We start from the raw sequence: 22,115 nt of genomic DNA on the forward strand, positions 1-22,115 counted from the left end.
GTCTCCCACAATATTCCTGCCAGCAAGTTAAGGGAATGTGGATTGGATAATGGACGGTAAGATGGATAGGAAGAGGCTAGAAGGCCGGGCCCGGCGGGCAGTGATCAATGGCTCGATGTCAGGGTGGGGGTCGGTTCCTAGGAGTGCCCCAAGGTTCGGTTCTAGGGCCGGTTTGGTTCAGTGTAGTTATGAACGCCCTGGCTGGGGGATGGGTGGCGCCGCAAACCCCGGGGAGAGGACAACGGCCGCCCCGCCCCGGACGGAGCTAAGATGGCGGCGGCGAGCCCCGCCCTCCCCGACAGGCCGTTGCATCAGCCGCCTCACGGCCCTGCCGCCTGACGTCACATGCGAGCCGCCTCCGCGCCGCGCGGTGACGGCCAGAGGCGTTGACCAATCAGCAGCCGGCCGCCTGGCGTGGGGCGGGGCGGAAGTTGCCGGGGTTAGGTTGCGCGCCGCGAGGCGTAAGGTCGCGGCAGGTGGCGGTGCGCCGGAGAGGTAACGGCCAGCAGAGGGGGGGGGTACTGAGCCGCCTCGTGCCGCATCCCCCCATCGCTCCCGGCATGCCCTGGGGCGGGGCGGGGGAGCCCCACGCAGGAGGGGCGGTGGGGGAGTCGTGCTGTGGGGGGGAATGGGGGAGCCCCACGCAGGAGGGGCGGTGGGGGAGTCGTGCTGTGGGGGGGGAATGGGGGAGCCCCACACAGGGGGGGCGGGGGGGAGTCGTGCTGTGGGGGGGAATGGGGGAGCCCCACGCAGGAGGGGCGGGGGGGAGTCGTGCTGTGGGGGGGAATGGGGGAGCCCCACGCAGGAGGGGCGGGGCGGGGGAGTCGTGCTGTGGGGGGGGAATGGGGGAGCCCCACGCAGGAGGGGCGGGGGGGAGTCGTGCTGTGGGGGGGAATGGGGGAGCCCCACGCAGGAGGGGCGGGGGGGAGTCGTGCTGTGGGGGGGGAATGGGGGAGCCCCACGCAGGAGGGGCGGGGGGGAGTCGTGCTGTGGGGGGGAATGGGGGAGCCCCACGCAGGAGGGGCGGGGGGGGGAGTCGTGCTGTGGGGGGGGAATGGGGGAGCCCCACGCAGGAGGGGCGGGGGGGGGAGTCGTGCTGTGGGGGGGGAATGGGGGAGCCCCACGCAGGAGGGGCGGGGGGGGAGTCGTGCTGTGGGGGGGGAATGGGGGAGCCCCACGCAGGAGGGGCGGCGGGGGAGTCGTGCTGTGGGGGGGGAATGGGGGAGCCCCACGCAGGAGGGGCGGGGGGGGAGTCGTGCTGTGGGGGGGGAATGGGGGAGCCCCACGCAGGAGGGGCGGGGTGGGGGAGTCGTGCAGTGGGCGGGGCGGGGGAGCCCCACACAGGGGGGGCGGGGCAGGGGAGTCGTGCTGTGGGGGGGGAATGGGGGAGCCCCACGCAGGAGGGGCGGGGCGGGGGAGTCGTGCTGTGGGGGGGGAATGGGGGAGCCCCACGCAGGAGGGGCGGGGGGGAGTCGTGCTGTGGGGGGGAATGGGGGAGCCCCACGCAGGAGGGGCGGGGGGGGGAGTCGTGCTGTGGGGGGGGAATGGGGGAGCCCCACGCAGGAGGGGCGGGGGGGGAGTCGTGCTGTGGGGGGGGAATGGGGGAGCCCCACGCAGGAGGGGCGGGGGGGGAGTCGTGCTGTGGGGGGGGAATGGGGGAGCCCCACGCAGGAGGGGCGGCGGGGGAGTCGTGCTGTGGGGGGGGAATGGGGGAGCCCCACGCAGGAGGGGCGGGGTGGGGGAGTCGTGCAGTGGGCGGGGCGGGGGAGCCCCACACAGGGGGGGCGGGGCAGGGGAGTCGTGCTGTGGGGGGGGAATGGGGGAGCCCCACGCAGGAGGGGCGGGGGGGGGAGTCGTGCAGTGGGGGGGGAATGGGGGAGCCCCACGCAGGAGGGGCGGGGGGGGGGAGTTGTGCTGTGGGGGGGGAATGGGGGAGCCCCACGCAGGAGGGGCGGCGGGGGAGTCGTGCTGTGGGGGGGGAATGGGGGAGCCCCACGCAGGAGGGGCGGCGGGGGAGTCGTGCTGTGGGGGGGGAATGGGGGAGCCCCACGCAGGAGGGGCGGTGGGGGAGTCGTGCTGTGGGGGGGGAATGGGGGAGCCCCACGCAGGAGGGGCGGGGGGGGGAGTCGTGCTGTGGGGGGGGAATGGGGGAGCCCCACGCAGGAGGGGCGGGGGGGGAGTCGTGCTGTGGGGGGGGAATGGGGGAGCCCCACGCAGGAGGGGCGGGGGGGGAGTCGTGCTGTGGGGGGGGAATGGGGGAGCCCCACGCAGGAGGGGCGGGGTGGGGGAGTCGTGCAGTGGGCGGGGCGGGGGAGCCCCACACAGGGGGGGCGGGGCAGGGGAGTCGTGCTGTGGGGGGGGAATGGGGGAGCCCCACGCAGGAGGGGCGGGGGGGGGAGTCGTGCAGTGGGGGGGGAATGGGGGAGCCCCACGCAGGAGGGGCGGGGGGGGGGGAGTCGTGCTGTGGGGGGGGAATGGGGGAGCCCCACGCAGGAGGGGCGGCGGGGGAGTCGTGCTGTGGGGGGGGCATGGGGGAGCCCCACGCAGGAGGGGCGGCGGGGGAGTCGTGCTGTGGGGGGGGAATGGGGGAGCCCCACGCAGGAGGGGCGGGGGGGGAGTCGTGCTGTGGGGGGGGAATGGGGGAGCCCCACGCAGGAGGGGCGGGGGGGGAATCGTGCAGTGGGGGGGGAATGGGGGAGCCCCACGCAGGAGGGGCGGGGGGGTTGTCGTGCAGTGGGGGGGGAATGGGGGAGCCCCACGCAGGAGGGGCGGGGGGGGTTGTCGTGCTGTGGGGGGGAATGGGGGAGCCCCACGCAGGAGGGGCGGGGGGGGAGTCGTGCAGTGGAGTGGGAATGGGGGAGCCCCACGCAGGAGGGGCGGGGGGGGAGTCGTGCTGTGGGGGGGGAATGGGGGAGCCCCACGCAGGAGGGGCGGGGCGGGGGAATCGTGCAGTGGGGGGGGAATGGGGGAGCCCCACGCAGGAGGGGCGGGGCGGGGGAATCGTGCAGTGGGGGGGGAATGGGGGAGCCCCACGCAGGAGGGGCGGGGCGGGGGAATCGTGCAGTGGAGTGGGAATGGGGGAGCCCCACACAGGGGGGGCGGGGCAGGGGAGTCGTGCTGTGGGGGGAGGAATGGGGGAGCCCCACGCAGGAGGGGCGGGGCAGGGGAGTCGTGCTGTGGGGGGGGAATGGGGAGCCCCACGCAGGAGGGGCGGGGCAGGGGAGTCGTGCTGTGGGGGGGGAATGGGGGAGCCCCACGCAGGAGGGGCGGGGCGGGGGAGTCGTGCTGTGGGGGGGGAATGGGGGAGCCCCACGCAGGAGGGGCGGGGGAGTCGTGCAGTGGAGTGGGAATGGGGGAGCCCCACGCAGGAGAGGCGGGGTGGGGGAGTCGTGCAGTGGAGTGGGAATGGGGGAGCCCCACGCAGGAGAGGCGGGGTGGGGTTGTCGTGCAGTGGAGTGGGAATGGGGCAGCCCCACACAGGAGGGGCAGGGCGGGGGAGTCGTGCAGTGGAGTGGGAATGGGCTGCCCCCTGCAGGAGAGGTGGGGTGGGAGTTGTGCTGTGGAGTGCGAGTGTGAGGCCCTCCTGGCATACAGCGAGCATGTATTAGGGTTGTGCATGGTGTGGCTCTGGTAATGTGTCCATGACATGCTGGAGATGGATCTGAGTGCAGTTTTAAACCAGATCGCTCAGTGTCAGGCCCATGGGCCTGTTTTCAGAACATTTTGTAAGAATATAATGGCCATACTGGGTCTGCCCAGTGATCTGTCCAGCTCGGAATCCTGTCTTCCGACTGTAGCCAGTGCCAGCCCAGTGCTTTGGGCCTGTTCCCTCTGTGTAATGGTTTGGAGTCTTGTTGCACCATCCTAGCCCTGCTTAAAAACACACAACCTGTTTTCCATCCGGACATGCTGTGGTTGGAACTCCTGGCTTCAATTCTTGGCTCAGCTGCACTGCATGTGACCTTTGGCCAAGTCACCAAGATGTCAAGTATCAGAGGGGTAACCATGTTAGTCTGAATCTGCAGAAGCGGCAAGGAGTCCTGTGGCACCTTATAGACTAACCAAAGTGTTGGAGCATAAGCTTTTGTGGGCAAAGACCCACTTCGTCAGATGCATGATTCTGATTCTTGCCAAAATGCCTGCTTTGGAGAAAGGGAAAAGGCCTGACAGCTAAAATGCCAGTAGAGTTTTTAGTACACTTCAAAAATGATTTTGTGGTTTTTAAATTTTGCTTTTTCCCCTCCCTTGCAGCCCCAGTCTCTTCTCTTGCTCAGAGGGAGGCAGCTGTCCCAATGACTTGCATGGTGAAGAGGCAGATTCTCTGCTCAGTCTTTTGTTTGTGAAACAGGACACTTCTTTCTCGATTTTGGTGGGAGCCAGGTGCCTAATGGCTTTTGTGGATCTGGATGATGGAACTGACATAGGTGTAGGCTGTCTAAAGGTGTTGCACTGACAATCATGCTGCTGCTCCTGTGGCTTTGGAAAAGCAACTAGAAAAGAGCCATCTAGATCCCTTTCCTACTTCTGTCTGCTGTAGTAGACCTTGCTTATCGCTCCTCCCATACACACTTTCATGGACCACAACATTTTCCCAGTCTGCTTGTATTTTGAGAGGCAGTGGGAAGCAGCCAGTGCTCGCTGGGGAGGGGCTGGTTGCCAAGTTGCTGCAGGATAGTGATGATTTGTGCAGGATTCTTGATTCTGATTCTCGCATCTTGGTGTTTAGGGTTTTTTAAATTATAATAGCATGTTCTATTTTTTCTTGCTAAGTGAATTACTATATTGTCAGCCCTAACTGCAGATTTGTAATCTCAGAGGAGTAGTTATGTTAGTCTGTATCTGCAAAAACAACAAGGAGTCCCTTAGAGACTTAACAGATTTATTAGGACATAAGCTTTTGTGAGTAAAACCCACTTCATCAGCTGTATTGGAGTAGAATAGTAATAGAGATGTAGCTGTGTTAGTCTGGTATAGCTGAAACAAAAAACAGGACTATGTAGCACTGTAAAGACTAACAAGATGGTTTATTAGGTGATGAGTTTTCATGGGCCAGGCCTACTTCCTCAGATCAAATAGTGGAAGAAAATTGGCACGACCATATATCCTTTGGCATATATGGTCAGGCCAAAGGACTATATATATATATATATATATAATATATATGGTCGTGCCAATTTTCTTCCACAATTTGATCTGAGGAAGTGGGTCTGGCCCACGAAAGCTCATCACCTAATAAACCATCTTGTTAGTCTTTACAGTACTACATAGTCCTGTTTTTTGTTTCATTGGAGTGGAAGTTACAGAATCATAGAATACTTGAATTGGAAGGGACCTCGAGAGATCATCAAGTCCAGTCCTCTCTCCTCATGGCAGGACCAAGCATAGTCTATATAATCTCTGACAGGTGTCTGTCTAACCTGCTCTTAAATATCTCCAGTGATGGAGATTCCATAACCTCCATAGGCAATTTATTCTAGTGTTTAACCACCCTGATCTTAAAGCTCCCTTGCTGCAGCTTAACCCCATTGCTACTTGTCCTATCATCAGAGGCCAAGGAGAACAATTCCCCCCCCATCTCCCTGTGACACCCTTTTAGATACCTGAAAACTGCTATCCTGTGCCCTCTGTCTTCTCTTTTCCAAACTAAACAAACCCAATTGTTTCAGCCTTGCCCTATAGCTCACGTTCTCTAGACCTTTAATCATTTTTGTTGCTCTTCTCTGAACCTTCTCCAATTTCTCCCAGAAGCAAAGGTATATATAAGGAAAAAGCTGCTTACGTTAATGAAAGCTAATCAAGCAACGATTACTTGAAACTCATGTTCTGTCTGTTCTGTTTGGGAGGCAATGTGATCCTTGGCTGGCATTCATGAGCTGCAGCATAGACTCTTCAGTACTGCAGGCCTTTGTGTCTGTGATTCAGGGCTCCTTCTAGAGAGCTGTTGTAGGCCACGCTCAGTCTAACTTAACTGTTTGGTATCCACCACACACATTTTCAGGGGATTACTCCTGGGGAAATTGTGCACCACTGCGCAATGCAGAATTTTGCAGACATTAATGTGTGCACAGGATCTCTTCCCGCCACCCCCAAAATGGCCTGCATTGCTGCTTGCCACCACTAAGGGATGCTAGAGCCCAGCTGAGACAGTCACTGCTGGGGGAAGGAGGTGGGAGTTAGAGGGTTGCAGGCAGCTGCAGTTCCCAGTACACCTTGAGGGAAGAAGAGAATAGCTCACAGGGAATTCCATGCAAGTCTGTCAAGCATCAGGCTGTTTTGTCCTCTGGATCTCAAGGTTCTGGGGAAGAAAAGAGTAGGTGTCTAGGTGAGTGAGGGAAGGTCCCCACAGCTGGGAATTGGGGGGTCCAAGTATTTAGGCTGAGGAGGCCACAGCTGGGATCTGGAGGAGGAGGTGTGGGTGCCTTGCCCCCTGCCAGTGCTTTGGGGGGATCAGAAGGGTTTCTTTAACTCTCTGCTGCTGGTGGAAATTTTGTGTGTCTGTAAAAATAGACATACTTGCTGACAGGTATTTTGAAATGTATTACTAGAGTAATTGAAACGTGATTTTTGACACAACATTTGCAGAATTTATAATTTTGGGGTGTAGAATGCTGCTAGGAGTGTGAGGATACTTTCACTTTTCCTTAAAAGCTGAAGAATCTGTGATCCTTTAGCTCAATATGGCAGAATGAAACTCATCACTTTTGAAAACAAGTTAGGTTTTCAGATATTAATTTCTAACCTAATTTTCATTAGACCCAAGCAAAAGAATTGGGTGAGTTACATCCCATTTGCCCCTTTCCTGGGATCCTTATTTGTTATCGTCCCATTAACTGAGTAGAATGTATCCTTCACCTGTCTGCTTTCTATTCCCTTCTCTTTTGCCAGCTTTGCGTGGTGATCTCAAAATGGAAGAGACACTCTCAGCGAGGCAGATCCGTCAGAAGTTCATTGACTTCTTCAAAGCGCACCAGCACACCTATGTGCACTCATCTGCTACTATCCCATTGGATGATCCTACGCTGCTCTTTGCCAATGCTGGCATGAATCAGGTAGGACTCTCACTAGGACTGTTACAGCTTTGGTACTTGTTTTGTTCTTTCTGCAGGAGCAAAGAATGAAGGTGTGCTTAGCCATGTGGCTAGTATTTATTAGGGATGTAAAATTCCAGTTATAAAGTTAACCAGTTAAACAGACTGTTTAACCTCTTAACAGTGATTCCTGCGGCACAGAGCTGCTGCAGCCTGGCCAGACCCATCAGAAGCGGGGAGCTGTTTTGGCTGGGCTGAGCAGGTCCCAGTGCACCCCGTGGATGGGGTGTTGCTCCAGCGTGGTTGGGCCCATACTGCCATGGCATAGGGCTGCTCTGACCTGTCTGGAGCATCCTATGGCACAGTGAGCAGCCTCCCACCGATTAACAGTTTACCCCAGTAAGCATGTCGATAAAGTGCTTATCGGGTTCCTGGTTAACTTTTTACATCCCCAGTATCACACTGAGATTCAGTCTGGTGAGATATAACAGGCCTGAATTGCTCCATTGATTCCACTGTCACACTCCTGGCTATGGGCTCCCAGGATTGTGATGAGATCACACAAGTTAAGATGCCCGTGTTCACTGGAGGGCCCAGAGTGGGGTGGGGCGGCTGAGAATGGAGTCTGCCCATGGCACCTGAGGAATGTACTAAATCAGCACATCCCTGAGCAGCGTTTCACCACAATGATTCTGCTAAGCCCTGCTTAGTTTAAAGCCTGCCTCCCCATATGGAATCCTTGAGGAATGGTGCAGGCTGCATTCTGTTCTGTAGGGGATTGTCATCAGTCAGAGGGCTCATTGGACACTTCAGATCTGTGCACAGGCAGCGTTTTGCTCATTCCGTTCATTCTTCTGAATCCCTCGCTAGGGGCCTGATCCCAAAGTAGTTGGTGAAAAGACTCTAGCAGGCTTTGGATCAGTCCTGTTGCACCAAGCAAACAATCCTGTTTAGAAAAACCCTGGTGATGTTGAATTAGGAGTGGGGCCATACCTGCCCTCCTTCTGGGCACAGAGTCCAGCAGTACTGCTCATGGCTGGGTAGGAGTGATGGGAAAGACGCCCTGCTGGTGGAGTGACAACGTCAGCATTTCCTAATACATGCGTTAAGCCCACAGGATACTCGCCGCCTGGGTGGGTTCTTGTGTTTCAATCATCCTGCTTCTGTTTCCTCCCAGTTCAAACCCATCTTCCTCAATACCCTGGACCCATCCCATCCCATGGCTAAACTGACCAGAGCTGCCAATACCCAAAAGTGCATCCGAGCTGGGGGCAAACACAATGACCTGGATGATGTGGGGAAAGACGTCTACCACCACACCTTCTTTGAGATGCTGGGTTCCTGGTCATTTGGAGATTACTTCAAGGTAAGCTAGGGGCAAAGGGAATCTGGAACCTAAGCTGAGCTTTTATCACATTTAAGGCCAGAAGGGACCATTAAATCATCTAGGCCACTACACTTCATCCAAACACCTCTATGTTGAACCTGGTGACCCCAGTTAAAACAAAACATTTCGGTCTTTGGGAGGCTAATGGCTGTGCACTGTAGGCAGAGAATGGGAGAGACTGAGGTGCTACTAGTGCCCAAGTTCCCTGTGATGGCAGGGAATTGATTAGGTTGGTTGTGCCCAGATGATCCTGGCAAACTCTCTGTACCCCATGCTATGAAGGAACATGAAAAGCCCCAAAAGTGCCAGCCTGTCTGACCTGAAGGAAGATTCCTTCCAGACCCCAAATCTGGCAGTCAGGAAGACCCTGAGTATGGTAGCAAGACACACAAGTCAGTTGCCTAACCCAAAAAATTCTGTGTACTTCCTCACAACAGTGGGGTCATTGATAAAAAGTAAAAATACAGTCTCCTTAATTTTTGCATCTGAGCATTTGGATAGTAAAACACTTGAAACCCTTGTGGATGGAAAAAGCCCCTAGCTGCCTCCCATGGATGTTGTGAGGATAAATTTGCTAACATTTGTAAAGCACTTCAAATGTGAAAAGCTCTCAGTAGAAATGTGTTCTTGTCTGTTTCATCTCTGTACGTGTATAGCTCTTACAGCGTACTACCTGAACACAGTGTTAGGACTACCGTAGTGTGACTAACAGTCATTCTTATAACAGGGATTCAATAAATCAATACAAATAAGCCAGCAGTTTTCAATTGGATTTAAACCCAATAAGCTAAGAAAGGCAAAGCAATTCTTTGTTTCAGGCTTCTAGTGTCTGAGCAGGCTTTCACACAGAACAGTCATTTTCCAATGATCTTTCTGCAGCCCTTCATTTGTAAGTGGCTCGGGCTGCAATCTGTAGAACTTTGGAGCAAAATGCAGGACCATGTAGCACTTTAAAGACTAACAAGATGGTTTATTAGGTGATGAGCTTTCGTGGGCCAGACCCACTTCCTCAGATCAAATAGTGGAAGAAAATAGTCACAACCATATATACCAAAGGATACAATTAAAAAAAAAAAAGATGAACAATTGTATCCTTTGGTATATATGGTTGTGACTAGTTTCTTCCACTATTTGATCTGAGGAAGTGGGTCTGGCCCACGAAAGCTCATCATCTAATAAACCATCTTGTTAGTCTTTAAAGTGCTACATTGTCCTGCATTTTGCTTCAGCTACCCCAGACTAACACGGCTACATCTCTATCACTAGAACTTTGGAGGCAGGGTTCCAGCAGAAGTTCTGGATGCCAGCTGAAGTTAGCGAAAAGCACTTGCTGAGGATGTATGAGCATAAAATGAGGACGTGTGATGTGGTGATCTTGCAGTTGGCTTAGTTCAAGAGTGCTACTGAACTTCCTGAATGGGGATGTTAAAAATGATAGTGTGTGTCAATGTGGTTGATTTTTAGTTCCATTGTTGTTTTAATGAGGAAAGAGAATCGCAATGGAACCTGCTAAATATATATTTTATTTTGCTGCTTGTATGAAGCCATCCAAGGAACTTTCTGGCCCCTGCAAATGTTGGCCTGCCTGTTTCAGCTGTTGTTAGTCAGGTTCTTCACCTTATTTGTTATCTAAAAATCTGAGCCTAGCTCATACCAGGTTCTGAGGGGCTGGTGTTTCGCAGAGCTGGCAACTCCAGGGATTATCCACAGTGGGCCTAGAGAGACAGGCAATCCACTGTATATGTGCTAGGCCTCCATTCTTTTGCCCGCAAGTGGAGTCAGTGAGGAGATCTTTCATGTGTTCTGTGTTACATGTGCTTCCTCTTTCATTTACTGTGTGCAAAGTCTATTCTGAGGCATTACGGTCTGTCCCTGCAGTCCTTGCCTGCTCTGGTTTGGGGCTGTATTGTATGGCTAAAAAAATCCATTTGTTCTTCCTCACTTATCTTGTCTTTCCTGGTTCAGGAACTGGCTTGTAAACTGGCTCTGGACCTTCTCACCAACGAGTTCGGCATCCCCATTGAAAGACTCTATGTCACTTACTTTGGTGGCAATGAGGCAGCCGGATTAGAGCCAGACCTTGAGTGCAAACAGATCTGGCGGGATTTGGGGTAAGGCATTTAAAAATACAATGGTTCTTACAAAACCAGTGCTGGTGATAGGTGCAAGCCTGACAGTCTCGGGGCTTGGAGTCCCTTGTTTGCCCGTGCCATGGTTGAGGCAGAATAAGCTTCTTGTGGTCTCACCAGTCCATCTTTGACCTCTCTGCTGAGGTGTGTCTCGAGCTTAAGTGCAGGATCTCCCAGTGAGCACATGGCCCTAATGCTCTGTGTTCTGCAGTGGCTGCCTGATGGTTTCCAGATGAAGGTAAAGGTGGTGTAGGCTTTGAGTTGTAAGGCCCTAAATGGTCTGGGATGGGCCTGCTTGACGGAGCATTCCTGCACCATCCTGCTGCAGTAGTGCTCAGTGAAAGTAGTCCAGGACAAATTGCTTTGGCTTGCCAGCATGGGAGCTGCTGACACAGTGTTCTCCGCAAGGAGCCTGTGACTGTGGGATTAATTTCCTCTTGGCTTTGAAATAGTCTGGTTCTGCTGATTTCCAGGGCATGCTGCAATGGCCGTCTTTTCAAATGGGTGTTTGGAATGGCTGGGGAAATTGGGGGGGGCGGGGTAGATTTCCATTTAATTATTATTTTTAATTTCGTTTCCTTCTGTTTACAAGAGCTGGGATCTGTTGCTTTGTTCTGTAGCCACAGATTAGATTCCTAGCGGCAGCTGAGCCTGAGAGATTAGATTGAACTAGGTCAAATATTGACCCACTTTAACTATACACTCCCTGCCCAGTTAGAAAGTGGGATCTTCTGTAGGCGCACCTGTGAAGGAGGAATCCCTGAAGATTCCTACAGCACAGGGCTACTGGACAGACTCAAGACGTGCACATTCTCTCAGCAGTAAGTGATGGCCAGTGCTGTGGCAGAATTAACCTTAGACCCCTTCACATACTTGGCCCAAATCCCATATGTTTTGTAATGGTAACAGAGGACATAGCTGGGTTTTCACTGTGGCAGCAGATCACAGCTCATGCTCTTGGGGTGGCAGAGCCCAGGGTGTTGAGGTGACTCATTGAAAGGTGCATCCTGCTGTATCTTTGTTTGGATAAAGCCTGGGCATTCTGCATAAGAGAAATCTCCTGGAACCTCCCCAAGTCCAGTGGTCTAGCTGCAGCCTTTGCACAGAGAGATGTAAAAAGGGATGACTCCATGTTCTGAAAGACATGGTGGCATTTTAAGAATATATGATGTGCACTAGGCCTCTCCCCAGAGGATACAAGCTGCTTGTGAATGTGTCAGTTGAGGTGGTCTTTGTTTGGCCCTGCTAGAATGGGACGTCCAACTGGTAGGTGTTAGAAAGCAGGCCTGTCTCTCAAAAGCCTGTGAGCTTTAGGGATGTTAAATAGCGGTTAATTGAATAGTTGATTAACCTTGTGAATTCTTATCGGTTAGTTGACTATTCTCTAGTCCCAAAGGGTGGGGCTGGCAGCCAGCGCGCTCTGGCCCCACTCCTGGGGAGTCCCCTGCCACCCCACGCTGCTGCGTCTCTGCGGCGGCAGCATGGGGTGCCAGGCAGGAGCTGGTCCACAAGGGGAGTCAGTTTAAAAACCAGCCCACCTTGTGGACTGGCTGCCTGCCACCCCACACTGCAGCTTCTGATACAGAGGCGGCAGCAGGGGGTGGCAGCAGCACCTGTCCAGGGCGAGGGTCTGACCTCTCATACTGGGTGCAAGCCAGGACTGAGCCAGGCTGCTGGTTAGCCTGCTAAAAAATTCATTGGCAAAGTGGAGCGGGGGGAATGGGTGTAGTCGATAATGTTAGCCTATACGCTTTGCTTATTGGTTAATCAATTAATCGACTACACGAATACAACCCTTGTGAACTCTTCCAGCCCATTCCATGAGTTTTAACAGGCAAAAGTTGGCTTCTTTGTTTGCACCTGAGCTGGGAGGAGCGGGGTTGTGTTGTGCTCTCACCTCTGATTTAATGAGCACTGTCATGGTACAGATTGGCTGAGAGCAGGATCCTGCCTGGCAGCATGAAGGATAACTTCTGGGAAATGGGGGACACAGGCCCCTGCGGGCCTTGCAGTGAGATTCATTATGACCGGATTGGGGGCCGGAATGCCTCGCACCTCGTCAATCAAGATGACCCCAATGTCTTGGAGATCTGGAACCTGGTGTTCATACAGTTTAACAGGTGAGCCAAGAGCCTGCTGCCTCCAGGCTTTCCTTGTTGGAGGGAGAATGAGAGCTCTGCTCTGAGGCAAAGCCAGCTTGTAGAGCAGTAGCACCGAGTGGCAGTAGGCCTGGGAGCCTCTGTTCTCCAGAGCGAGCGAATCGTTCTCGCCAACCCCGCAGCTGCCCCAGTGGGTGTTGGGAGGAATATGGCCAAACTGTGAAACCTAGGGAGAGGGAGGTTGTAGTTCACACACAGTGGGAGGTAACACCCATGTCCTGTGACTTGCCTCTAGAAGCGCTTATGGCGCTCCTTACTAGTGCCCCCGTGGCTTTTCCTCGTCAGACATGCGGGGACCCTAATAAGACTGCTCATTCATCACCCTCCGCACTCAGCAGCTACACTGAGCTCCCAGCACCCCATGTGTGTTAACCATCCTCCCCAGCAGCCAATGGGAGCAAATAGCCGAGCCCTGCTACTGAGAGGAAAGGGCTGTTGTTATGGAGCAGTGAGAGCAGAAAGCTCACAGGCTGTGACCGTTGCCTGGAATTCGTGAGAGTCCTTTGGGCTGAACACTTGGCTCCACTCCCCATTGGGCTGACTTCTGCTCTGTCTCCCATCATTGCCCTTGATCAGCGGGGTTGAGGTTCCTCACCATCCCTCCTTGTAGCTCTGGAAGGAAGGCCGTTCTGCAGCCCCCACATCACGGGTTAATCTGTGGCTGCAGACACGCAGTCCCTTTTCCTAGGGGGGGAGGGTTTATTTACGTTGACTCTAGTTTGCTCTTGAGTGTCTTGGTAATTGCCCTCTTAATAAGGCTCCTAGTGGCCCATGTGTGTGCCTGCCTTGTAAGCCCAATGGGATCATTGAAAGTCTTGTGGGGATGAGGGAAGAGATCTCAAGCTCCCTGCAGCAACCCAGTCAACAACTTTTTCTCCCTGGTGTTGGGCAGGGAGGCTGACGGGACCCTCAAGCCTCTTCCCAAGAAGAACATTGATACTGGGTTGGGTCTGGAAAGGCTGGTGTCTGTGCTGCAAAACAAGATGTCCAACTATGACACTGATCTCTTCATTCCCTACTTTGAAGCCATCCAGAAGGTATAGATCCATGCCTGAGTCTTTGAACCTGATCAGAATTCCTCTGTGTACTCTCTTGTGCATGGTCTTGTGGGTGGACCGGCAGCCAGGGAAGCTGTCCCAGAGGTGGTGACCATGGTGACATCCTAGTGGCTGTGAGAGCGACCTGTCATGAACCCAAAAGCACTTCTCTGCAGATGTGTCTTGACAAGGATAGAAGACTAGCCTGTTCTGTAGCTGCTGCTTCAGGAGTGAATCAGGGGAGATCTGATCAGAGCAGCTCACAGGGATGGGTGCTGGCCATGCACCGTTTGGGTGCCTTTGGAAGTAGGAGACTCTGCCCTCCCCTCTGTATAGCTGCCATCCTCATGCAGGGCCCTAGGAAGCCTCACAAAGGGATTTACAATGTAAACAAATGGTATTGATCGTAGGGTTAAGATGGCACAACTCTGTGGTCAAGCCGAGCTCCATTTATCATGCTCTGGGTCAGCAGAGGCTGGGAACTTTGCAGAAGCAGCACATTCCTCCTTTGGGAATCTTGGGGAAGAGGGCCCCCACTTCTCCAAATACCGAGGGAAGTCTTGGTGCTCTGCAGGGTGCCATCTCCAGCTCTTCTCACCTGGAAAGATGGGTGGACCTAGTGCAGGGATCTAGGTGATGAAACTGGTCCAAAGCCAAACTTCAGCAGCCAGTCACCTGCCTTGAAACCCCCTGCTCCAAGGCCTGCAAGAGTATGTAGCTTGACTTTGAGAATCCACCTGTTTGCGGGACGGTATCTGACAGGTGCACAGCAGAACAGGGTGGATTCAGGCTCTTTTTGTTTCTTTATGTTGGATAAATAAAACCCGAAAAGATGTTTCTGAACAAGTTTTTCTGCTTGCTTTTCCTACTCAGAATATCCCACATGATCATCTTGATTTTGCTGGAAGACTCTGAAATGTGAATTGTGAGCAGTCTTGGCCCGGAGGGTGGGGGGCTGTTAGGGGGTGTTGAATCTCAACAAAGACCTCCTTTCTCCTGAATGTTTCTCCAAGGTTGGAATTGAATAGATGTTACCACAGGATTTCACTGACTTAAAATCCCATCTCTCATCTGTCAGTAGGCTTTCACTTACTGGGTGTTTGATTGCCATCTACCAGTCCCCCAGTAATCCATGGAGTCCTTTTTGCAAATGACTTGACTGGATCAGTATTTCCAGTGTTAAAAAACAAGCAGAAAATCTGCATTTTGGGTGCTTGTTTCTGAAAAGCCTTCCCAGGCCATCTCTATCCACCATAAAGGAACAAAGAAAAGTCCACAGGCAAGTTTCTCTTTGCAAGTCGCCTTTCAGGTGGCTTTCCCTGAACACTGGCTTTGTCAGGGAAGGAAGAAGCCAGGTCCTGAAAGCAGCAAGAGCATGGCAAACAGAATGGGCACTGCAGACTTGTTGGCTGTATTGGCTATGTCTGGCTGGAGTGTGTGACCCAACACAGGAAAATCAGTTGGGCCCCTGCCCCAGCTCTCGCTCCAAGTGGTGTTGGATTCTTCATCTATCACTCTTTGCTGGCCTGGGCTCATTCCAACTGCTGGAGTTGATCAGTTTCACTTTGCACCTGCCCTTCTGATCAGGGAGAGCTGAGCGTGGCTCCTTCCAGAGACACTTGCCTTTATCTGAAAGGGTGGGGGACAGTGAGGAGTTTGCTGCTTCCATAACATTCCCAGCCTCCACTGGCCCTGAGCAAGGCCAGCTCTGGAAGCAGTCCCCCAGGCTGTGCTGCTGAGCAGACTCAGGTAGCTAACTGTGTGTGTGGTCTCCCCTCTCCCCCCCGATAGTCAGACAAAACGGCCAGGTTCTCCATACTCACCGTCTCCTCTCTCTGCAAAGGGCACTGGGGCCAGGCCGTACACGGGGAAGGTTGGTGCGGAGGATGAAGATGGCATAGACATGGCATACCGAGTCCTAGCAGACCACGCCCGAACTATCACCGTGGCCCTTGCTGATGGAGGAAGACCTGACAACACGGGCAGAGGGTAAGAATGCAGGTGGCCCAAGTATACATTACTGAACCAGGAAGGTTACATGTGTGCGCAGAGGCTGCGGTGCAGCCTTGATGACACTGACATTCCACCACTTAGATGCATGTGAAGGTTACAGCCATTGACCTCCTGTTCTGGAAAACAGGGGCTCTGAGATCTTCTCACTCCTTTGGGCATGTGGAGAGCCCTCCTCTGTGCCACCTCCATATGCAAGGCACTGGGTTCCTTGTCAGGGAGGAAGCTGGAATGGCTCAGTGGCAGTGTTTGGAGCCGGGCTGATTGTGGCTTGGGTAACTGCAAACTTTCCACACAGTGCTGTCAGTGCATCTCAGACCTGAGCTGCAGCTCTGCCCTGGCTATTCCAGCTCTGCTTTCCCATGCCTGTGCCTCAGCCAATGCTGACCTGAAGCTGCTCCACATGGGGACAGTTCCCAAGCTGCAAGAATGTAAATCTATGAATAGGACTGTACTTCAGGCCTCTGGGTTAAGGAGATGGAATGAGGTCAGGGCAGCAAGATGGTGGTAATTGGAGACTCCCACTAGCAACATGAACTGGTCCCATGGCAAAATAGGGCCGAGTTTAAAGCCACAGTTTCTTGACACTAAGTGGCTGCTGCTTGGAACATTGAGTTCTAAGGCACAAGAGGCAAGGCTGTTCTTGGATCAGCTTTGTATGGGCATGCAGGCACCAGCTCAAGAAGCCACTCTAACAGTGTCCAAGGGACGGGGAGGCTACAAGAAGTGACACAGCAGCGTTAACCTTTAGGGGTCAGATGATTAGTCAGAAAGGTCCCAAATAAAAATAAAGGAGGTAAACTAGAGGTATCAACCCTAGAAAGAGACCTTGGCATCAAAGCAACTAGATTTAGGATGTCAGGACTGGGGTGGAGAATGACACTGAAAGTATTAAAATGCCTTGATACAAATGAAAAGTGTGGCCTTGTCTGTCACCAGTCATACCATCTTATTGCAGAACTGGGGTGTGCTCAGAGAAGAGTCATGAGAATGATCAGTGGCCTGGAAAAACTCTTGTGACAAATGATTGAAAAACTGGGCTTGGTATCTTAGCAAAGAGATAGATAAAAGGGCAGATGATACAAGAACTGTTCTGGAGCAAATAGAGCCCAGAAATTCTGGTGTTTCTCTCAAACATGAAGAACAAGAGGACACGGAGTAAAATTAAAAGAAGGGAAATTCAGAACCAATAGAAGGAAATACTTTTCTACACAATGCATAATTAGACTGTGGAGCTCACTGATGGGAAGTCTGAGGCTAGTAATTTAGGAAGAGTCAGAAAGGCATTGGATGCTTATGCACAGGGCTTGATAAATTGCTGTTTCTACTTGCCCGTGGCAAGTAGATTTCAGCCGGTCGCCCTGTTCACCGGCGGCGCGTGCATGCACATGTGCAAGACCTGCATTGCGCAGTGCGGGGCTGGCGAGTAGATTTCGCCGCCGTTTGTCAAGCCCTGCTTCTGCAGCTATCAAAAACAGTCTAAGTTCTCATAATTACTGATCACAGCATTTCTGGAAGGGATATGAAACCTTATGGTGCTGGGTGTACAAGCCAATTTCTAACTAACAGAGGTCAGTGTGAGACCTAATCTGGGGGCAGATTGTCCCACATCTGCTGCTATGTGGTTTTATACCTTCCTCTGATGGACCTTGGGTCTGATGCAGCCTGCATATGTTCCTCTCACACAGCTGTGCTGATGCCCTTCAGTCCTGACACACAGCCCTTCTGCTGCTCTAGTTCTGCTCCCCGCCCCCAGCGCTCTGCCAGCGCCCCTCATCTCCGACCCACAGACGCTGTGTGGTGGATTCCAAAGCTAGGTGACAGGAGCTAGGGAAGAGTCCTCAGTGTTTGTATTGCCCATGGTTAGCTGCTGGTGGGTCCCACTGGCAGGAGGGAGAGGGGTGGGGATGTCATGTGAGGATCCCACTCTTGGTGCTGTTCCCGCAGGTATGTGCTGAGAAGGATTCTGCGGCGGGCTGTGCGCTACTCCCACGAGAAGCTCAGTGCCCCCAAAGGCTTCTTCGCCTCTCTGGTTGATGTGGTGGTGCAGTCACTGGTAGGTCCCTTCGCTGCACAGTAACTGCATGAGACTCCTTGGTCATGCATGGCAGGATCCCCTGCCTGATGCGGGTCTCTGCTCTTAATAGTTGCTATTTCTGTGTCCTCAGGGGGACGCGTTCCCTGAGCTAAAGAAGGACCCGGCTATGGTGAAGGATATTATCAACGAAGAAGAGGTTCAGTTCCTGAAAACCCTCAGCAGAGGTCGCCGCATCCTGGACAGGAAGATCCAGACTTTGGGGGACAGTAAAAGGATCCCTGGTAAGGTTTGTTTTAACTCCTTTGATGCTGAAGGAGGCTTCCAGGGAATCCTGTGTCCTGCAGTGAACAGCATTTGCCATCTGGGAGTCTTTCAGGGCTCGGCTGGGCTGCCTGTGCATTTAGCATGGGAAACCCTCTGCACAGTTAGAGCTGCCATTCTGTTGTACCAATAAAAGCAAGCAGGATCTTATGAGGGGGATAAGGCAAAAAGCCACATTTATTGTAAAGATAATAAAAAAATAAAGAAAAGATAGAAGCAAACAACGTTGTTTAACTACTTCACCCTTATACATATAAACATTCATTCATCCATTCGCTCAGGTTCTGTGTATTTGTTATAGTTACCAGCCTGGAAGTTGCTTGTGACAGAATACTTGCCAGGTACTCTGTACACAAGTGATGGGAGTGGGGAGCGAAGTCCTGATCAGATGCGCATCTCAAGCTCCTGGTAGGCTGGCAGCAGAACCTTGGACTCTGATTCCATAGTCTTTTAGTCCAGTTCTTATAGGAATTTCTTCCTAGGCCAGTCTATGGAAATTGCTGCATCATGCTGATGTCTCCAGGGTGGCTGCCAGGTGCTCGTCAGTGATCTCATTGGGTGGATCTCCAGTACTTGGTTTTCTCCACTTGACACCTTTTGGTTGCACTGGCACCTGACGCCTTCTTCAGCCCTTTGTTGCTGTATTCTCAGGCTGGCACCTCTCACAACCATTCATTCATCGTCCAAGCACTCTCTCTCTCTTACATACATTCCCTAATTAATGTTTCCCATACAGTATTTTGTATAATAATAAAAGTTGTAGTTACAAAAGTTTCTGGGTGGTATTGCTTAAAACATTCTCTGAGTGCTGAGTAAAGTTACAATGTTTTAAAGAGAACAGGCGTCAATTAAGTAACAATGCCCTTAGTCAATTACAGGGCTTGGCTCCCATAGCAGAGTTAGTGGGGTGACAGTGCATTGTTACAATGTATCTCTGCAATGTCAATTTCAAGCAGCCCCTTGCACAAGCTTGAGCATGCCCTGGGACACAGAGGGGGGGCTGTTTCTGGCTACATAGGATTATATTCTTAACATTTCTAAGTTACATGACCTAATACATTATATTCTAAAGGGGCAATAATAATAATAAATCTAAACATTTAACAATCTTAACTAATAATAATAATAAGAATTAATAATAAATCTAAACACTTTAAGTTGTGGGGAACAAATTATGGGGAGTCACTTCCATTTGGGGGAATCATTTTCAATACATTAATATGTTATCCCTACAATTCCCCATGCACCAACCTGTTGCTGCCTTAGCTCTGACTGCAAGTTCTGTCCTTGGGCTGTCTGATGGTTCCTATTCTGGTTGAGTGGTGATCTCTTAGGCTACGTCTAGACTGCAAGCCTCTTTCGAAAGACCCTCTTTCGAAAAAGCCCTGTTTTCATGCAATAGCGCCTCTTTTCAAAAGATGGCTTTTGAAAGACATTATTCCTCGTAGAATGAAGTTTACCGCCATTGACAAAACTGACGCGTTCTTTCGATTTACTGTCGACAGAACACGGTGGTAGTCTAAATGCAGGTACAGTTTTTTTCGAAAAAACCCTGTAGTCTAGACACACCCTTACTGGAGAGCTGGTCACTAGAGCCTGGATTGAGATGCACCTGCAGACTGCCACCCCTGACTGCCAGTGCCTGTTAGCCATGCACATCTCCAAGGTCCACTGCAGGCCTCCCCATTTGCCAAGCTGGCCTGGTCTCTTTGGAAGCTGGTTTGCTCTCTGGCAGGAGGGTAGTGGGTTTTTTCAGGGAGACCTGATTGATCTGTTTCTCCTCTCAAGGGGACACTGCTTGGCTGCTGTATGACACTTATGGCTTTCCTGTGGATCTCACTGGACTAATTGCTGAGGAGAAGGGCCTCACTGTGGACATGGAAGGCTTTGAGGAAGAGCGGAAGATGGCTCAGGTAAAGCCCTTTTGCATTGACCCTACTACCAGGAGTGGGCAGAGGGCACTGTTGTGGGAGGACTCCTTTGTTATTGGCTTGAGGGAAGGACACCGCTCCTTTACAAAAGTGTCTCTGAGGAGATCTGACATTGAGCACCCTGGGCCAAGTTGCCAGGGCAGGCTGGGGCAAAGCACAGTAAGTCTGGGTGGAGGGCAGGCCCTGAGAGTCCAGCCTTGTTTGCATGGTGGAGCACTGGGCACGTCTTCTCCTAGTAGGGTGCATAGCTTCTTGCCAGCTCACATGGAGCTTTTACCCCAGTACCCTCTTGGGAAGGCTGGGTTCCCCAAAGCAAGCAGGTTGCATGAGAACCAGCCCTGCTGTCTCTCACTGGGGTCTGTGCAGATGTTGCTTTCCTTCCTTCTTTCCCAAGAACACAGCAATCAGTCTCCCATGTTGTCCACAGAGACTCCGCACATCCCATGCAGAGATTCCTGCTTCTGTGGGACACCTGCCTTTGCATCTGCCCTGGCGAGTGTCTCCCCTGGCTTCTGTCTTTGCCACTTCACAGGTTCTTCAGAAACTTTGCCCTCTAGTGTGCAGCCATTGGATGAGCACCTGCCCCAGACTCTCTGACTGTGTTTCGTTAGGTTGGGCTAAGGCTTCTTCAGTGAGAGTGTAGCCAACAGCAATCTCTGGGTAGAGGGTCTCTACTTTGAGGCACTCCAACATGGTAGAAAAATTCCAGACCCTAGCCAGAAAGGGTGGGGCCTCAGGGTGCTTGCACTCAGGGCTTTTGCCTTGCAGGGGGCCCTGGTTCAGGGACCCATTGAAACTAGCTCCTGGCCCCCTGGGTGAGAACTGCTGCTCTAAGTGGTTTCTGGGACTCGTATCATGTAGTGCTGCGTTTGTGGGACTGGGAAGCCACCTGGGTCGTCATGCCAGAGCCTGTGTCTGCATGAAGGGGGAAAGGAGAAACCCAGCTCTTCAGTTCTACAGTGTCCAGTCCAACAGAGCTCCTGCCTCCTGAGGAATGACCCAGGAGGCCATGGTTTTAGTTTGTGGGAGCACTGGTGTAGTCCGGCTCCAGGCAGCGTGGTGTGATCTAGGCATGCTTGGAATGCAGCTGAGCTAGCTGCTGTTGAACCGTGGCCTTCCACTGTCATTGCTATCAGCATGGGCACTGCCCGGGGCAAAGAGGACCGCCAATCACTTGTTTAGACATACCCCCTAAAATCCAGCTACGTTCCTCATGCCACCCACTGAGCAGGTTTGGAGCGCTCCAGTCGTGCACAGCTGGGCCGCTCACAGCTTGCCTGCTCTGCAGGGCAGCCAGATTGCTGTAGAACAGCTGTGGTAGGAGCAGAGCCCTCGCTAGCCCTTTCCTTTAGCAGAAGCTAAGTAGAGAGTGGGTGGATAGGATGGGATTGCTGCCCAAGTGCTGCCAGTCACCCTGCTTCAGAGTATCTCTCGCCTAAGGCCCTTAAAGAGTGCTCCAGGGGGGCATACGGTGGATCCCTGCCACCCACCAGAGCCATCCCTCACCTTGGTTTGTTGGCAGATTTGTTGTGAATATCGGTGTGATTGATGTGGGTCTACAACATAGACTCAACTTGGTCCGGGATGTTGGTGTCCATTCTGCTGCAGTCGCCTCCAGCCCCAAATGTGCTGCTAAAGCCCAACCAGCCGATCCACAAGAGTGGGATCCCCTTGGCAGTACTGAGGGGTCATTTCCCTGTTCCTAATGCTTCCACCTGTTGCCATTCTCAGCTGAAGTCTCAGGGCAAGGGAGCCGGTGAGGAAGATCGCCTCATGCTAGACATCTATGCTATTGATGAGCTCCGCACCCGGGGACTGGAGGTGACAGACGACTCGCCCAAATACAACTACACGTCGGATCCTAGTGGTACCTACGGTATGTGGAGCTGCTCTCTGCGTGATTCCCCTCCCCCCGCCTTGCGTTGCAGGTCTTGTGTTGAGTCAGGCCTGGAAGCTAGTCTGCAGACTCTGCCATGACTTGCAATACAGCTGAGCGAGGGCACCTTTATGTCTTCCTGCATCTTGCCCCTTCCCCCAGCCTGGTGATCAGCTGATGGCCTTTAGGGGGAAGGAGA

At 53.0% G+C, this 22,115-nt stretch overlaps 1 protein-coding gene across 1 annotated transcript in view; it reads left to right on the forward strand.

Moving 5' to 3' along the window:
• Positions 1–335: 335 nt before the first annotated feature.
• The window catches only part of AARS1 (alanyl-tRNA synthetase 1), a 31,727-nt gene continuing 9,947 nt past the window's right edge, over positions 336–22,115 (forward strand). The window contains exons 1-11 of the mRNA XM_075940621.1: positions 336–495; positions 6,886–7,049; positions 8,206–8,394; positions 10,381–10,526; positions 12,473–12,664; positions 13,596–13,740; positions 15,584–15,729; positions 17,698–17,806; positions 17,919–18,069; positions 19,898–20,022; positions 21,772–21,916. Of these exons, the coding sequence (XP_075796736.1) occupies positions 6,906–7,049; positions 8,206–8,394; positions 10,381–10,526; positions 12,473–12,664; positions 13,596–13,740; positions 15,584–15,729; positions 17,698–17,806; positions 17,919–18,069; positions 19,898–20,022; positions 21,772–21,916 (1,492 nt within the window). The 5' untranslated portion in view covers positions 336–495; positions 6,886–6,905. The remainder of the gene's footprint in view (positions 496–6,885; positions 7,050–8,205; positions 8,395–10,380; positions 10,527–12,472; positions 12,665–13,595; positions 13,741–15,583; positions 15,730–17,697; positions 17,807–17,918; positions 18,070–19,897; positions 20,023–21,771; positions 21,917–22,115) is intronic.

This window comes from Pelodiscus sinensis, chromosome 12 (genome assembly GCF_049634645.1).
Source record: "Pelodiscus sinensis isolate JC-2024 chromosome 12, ASM4963464v1, whole genome shotgun sequence".
Lineage (NCBI taxonomy): Eukaryota > Metazoa > Chordata > Testudines > Trionychidae > Pelodiscus > Pelodiscus sinensis.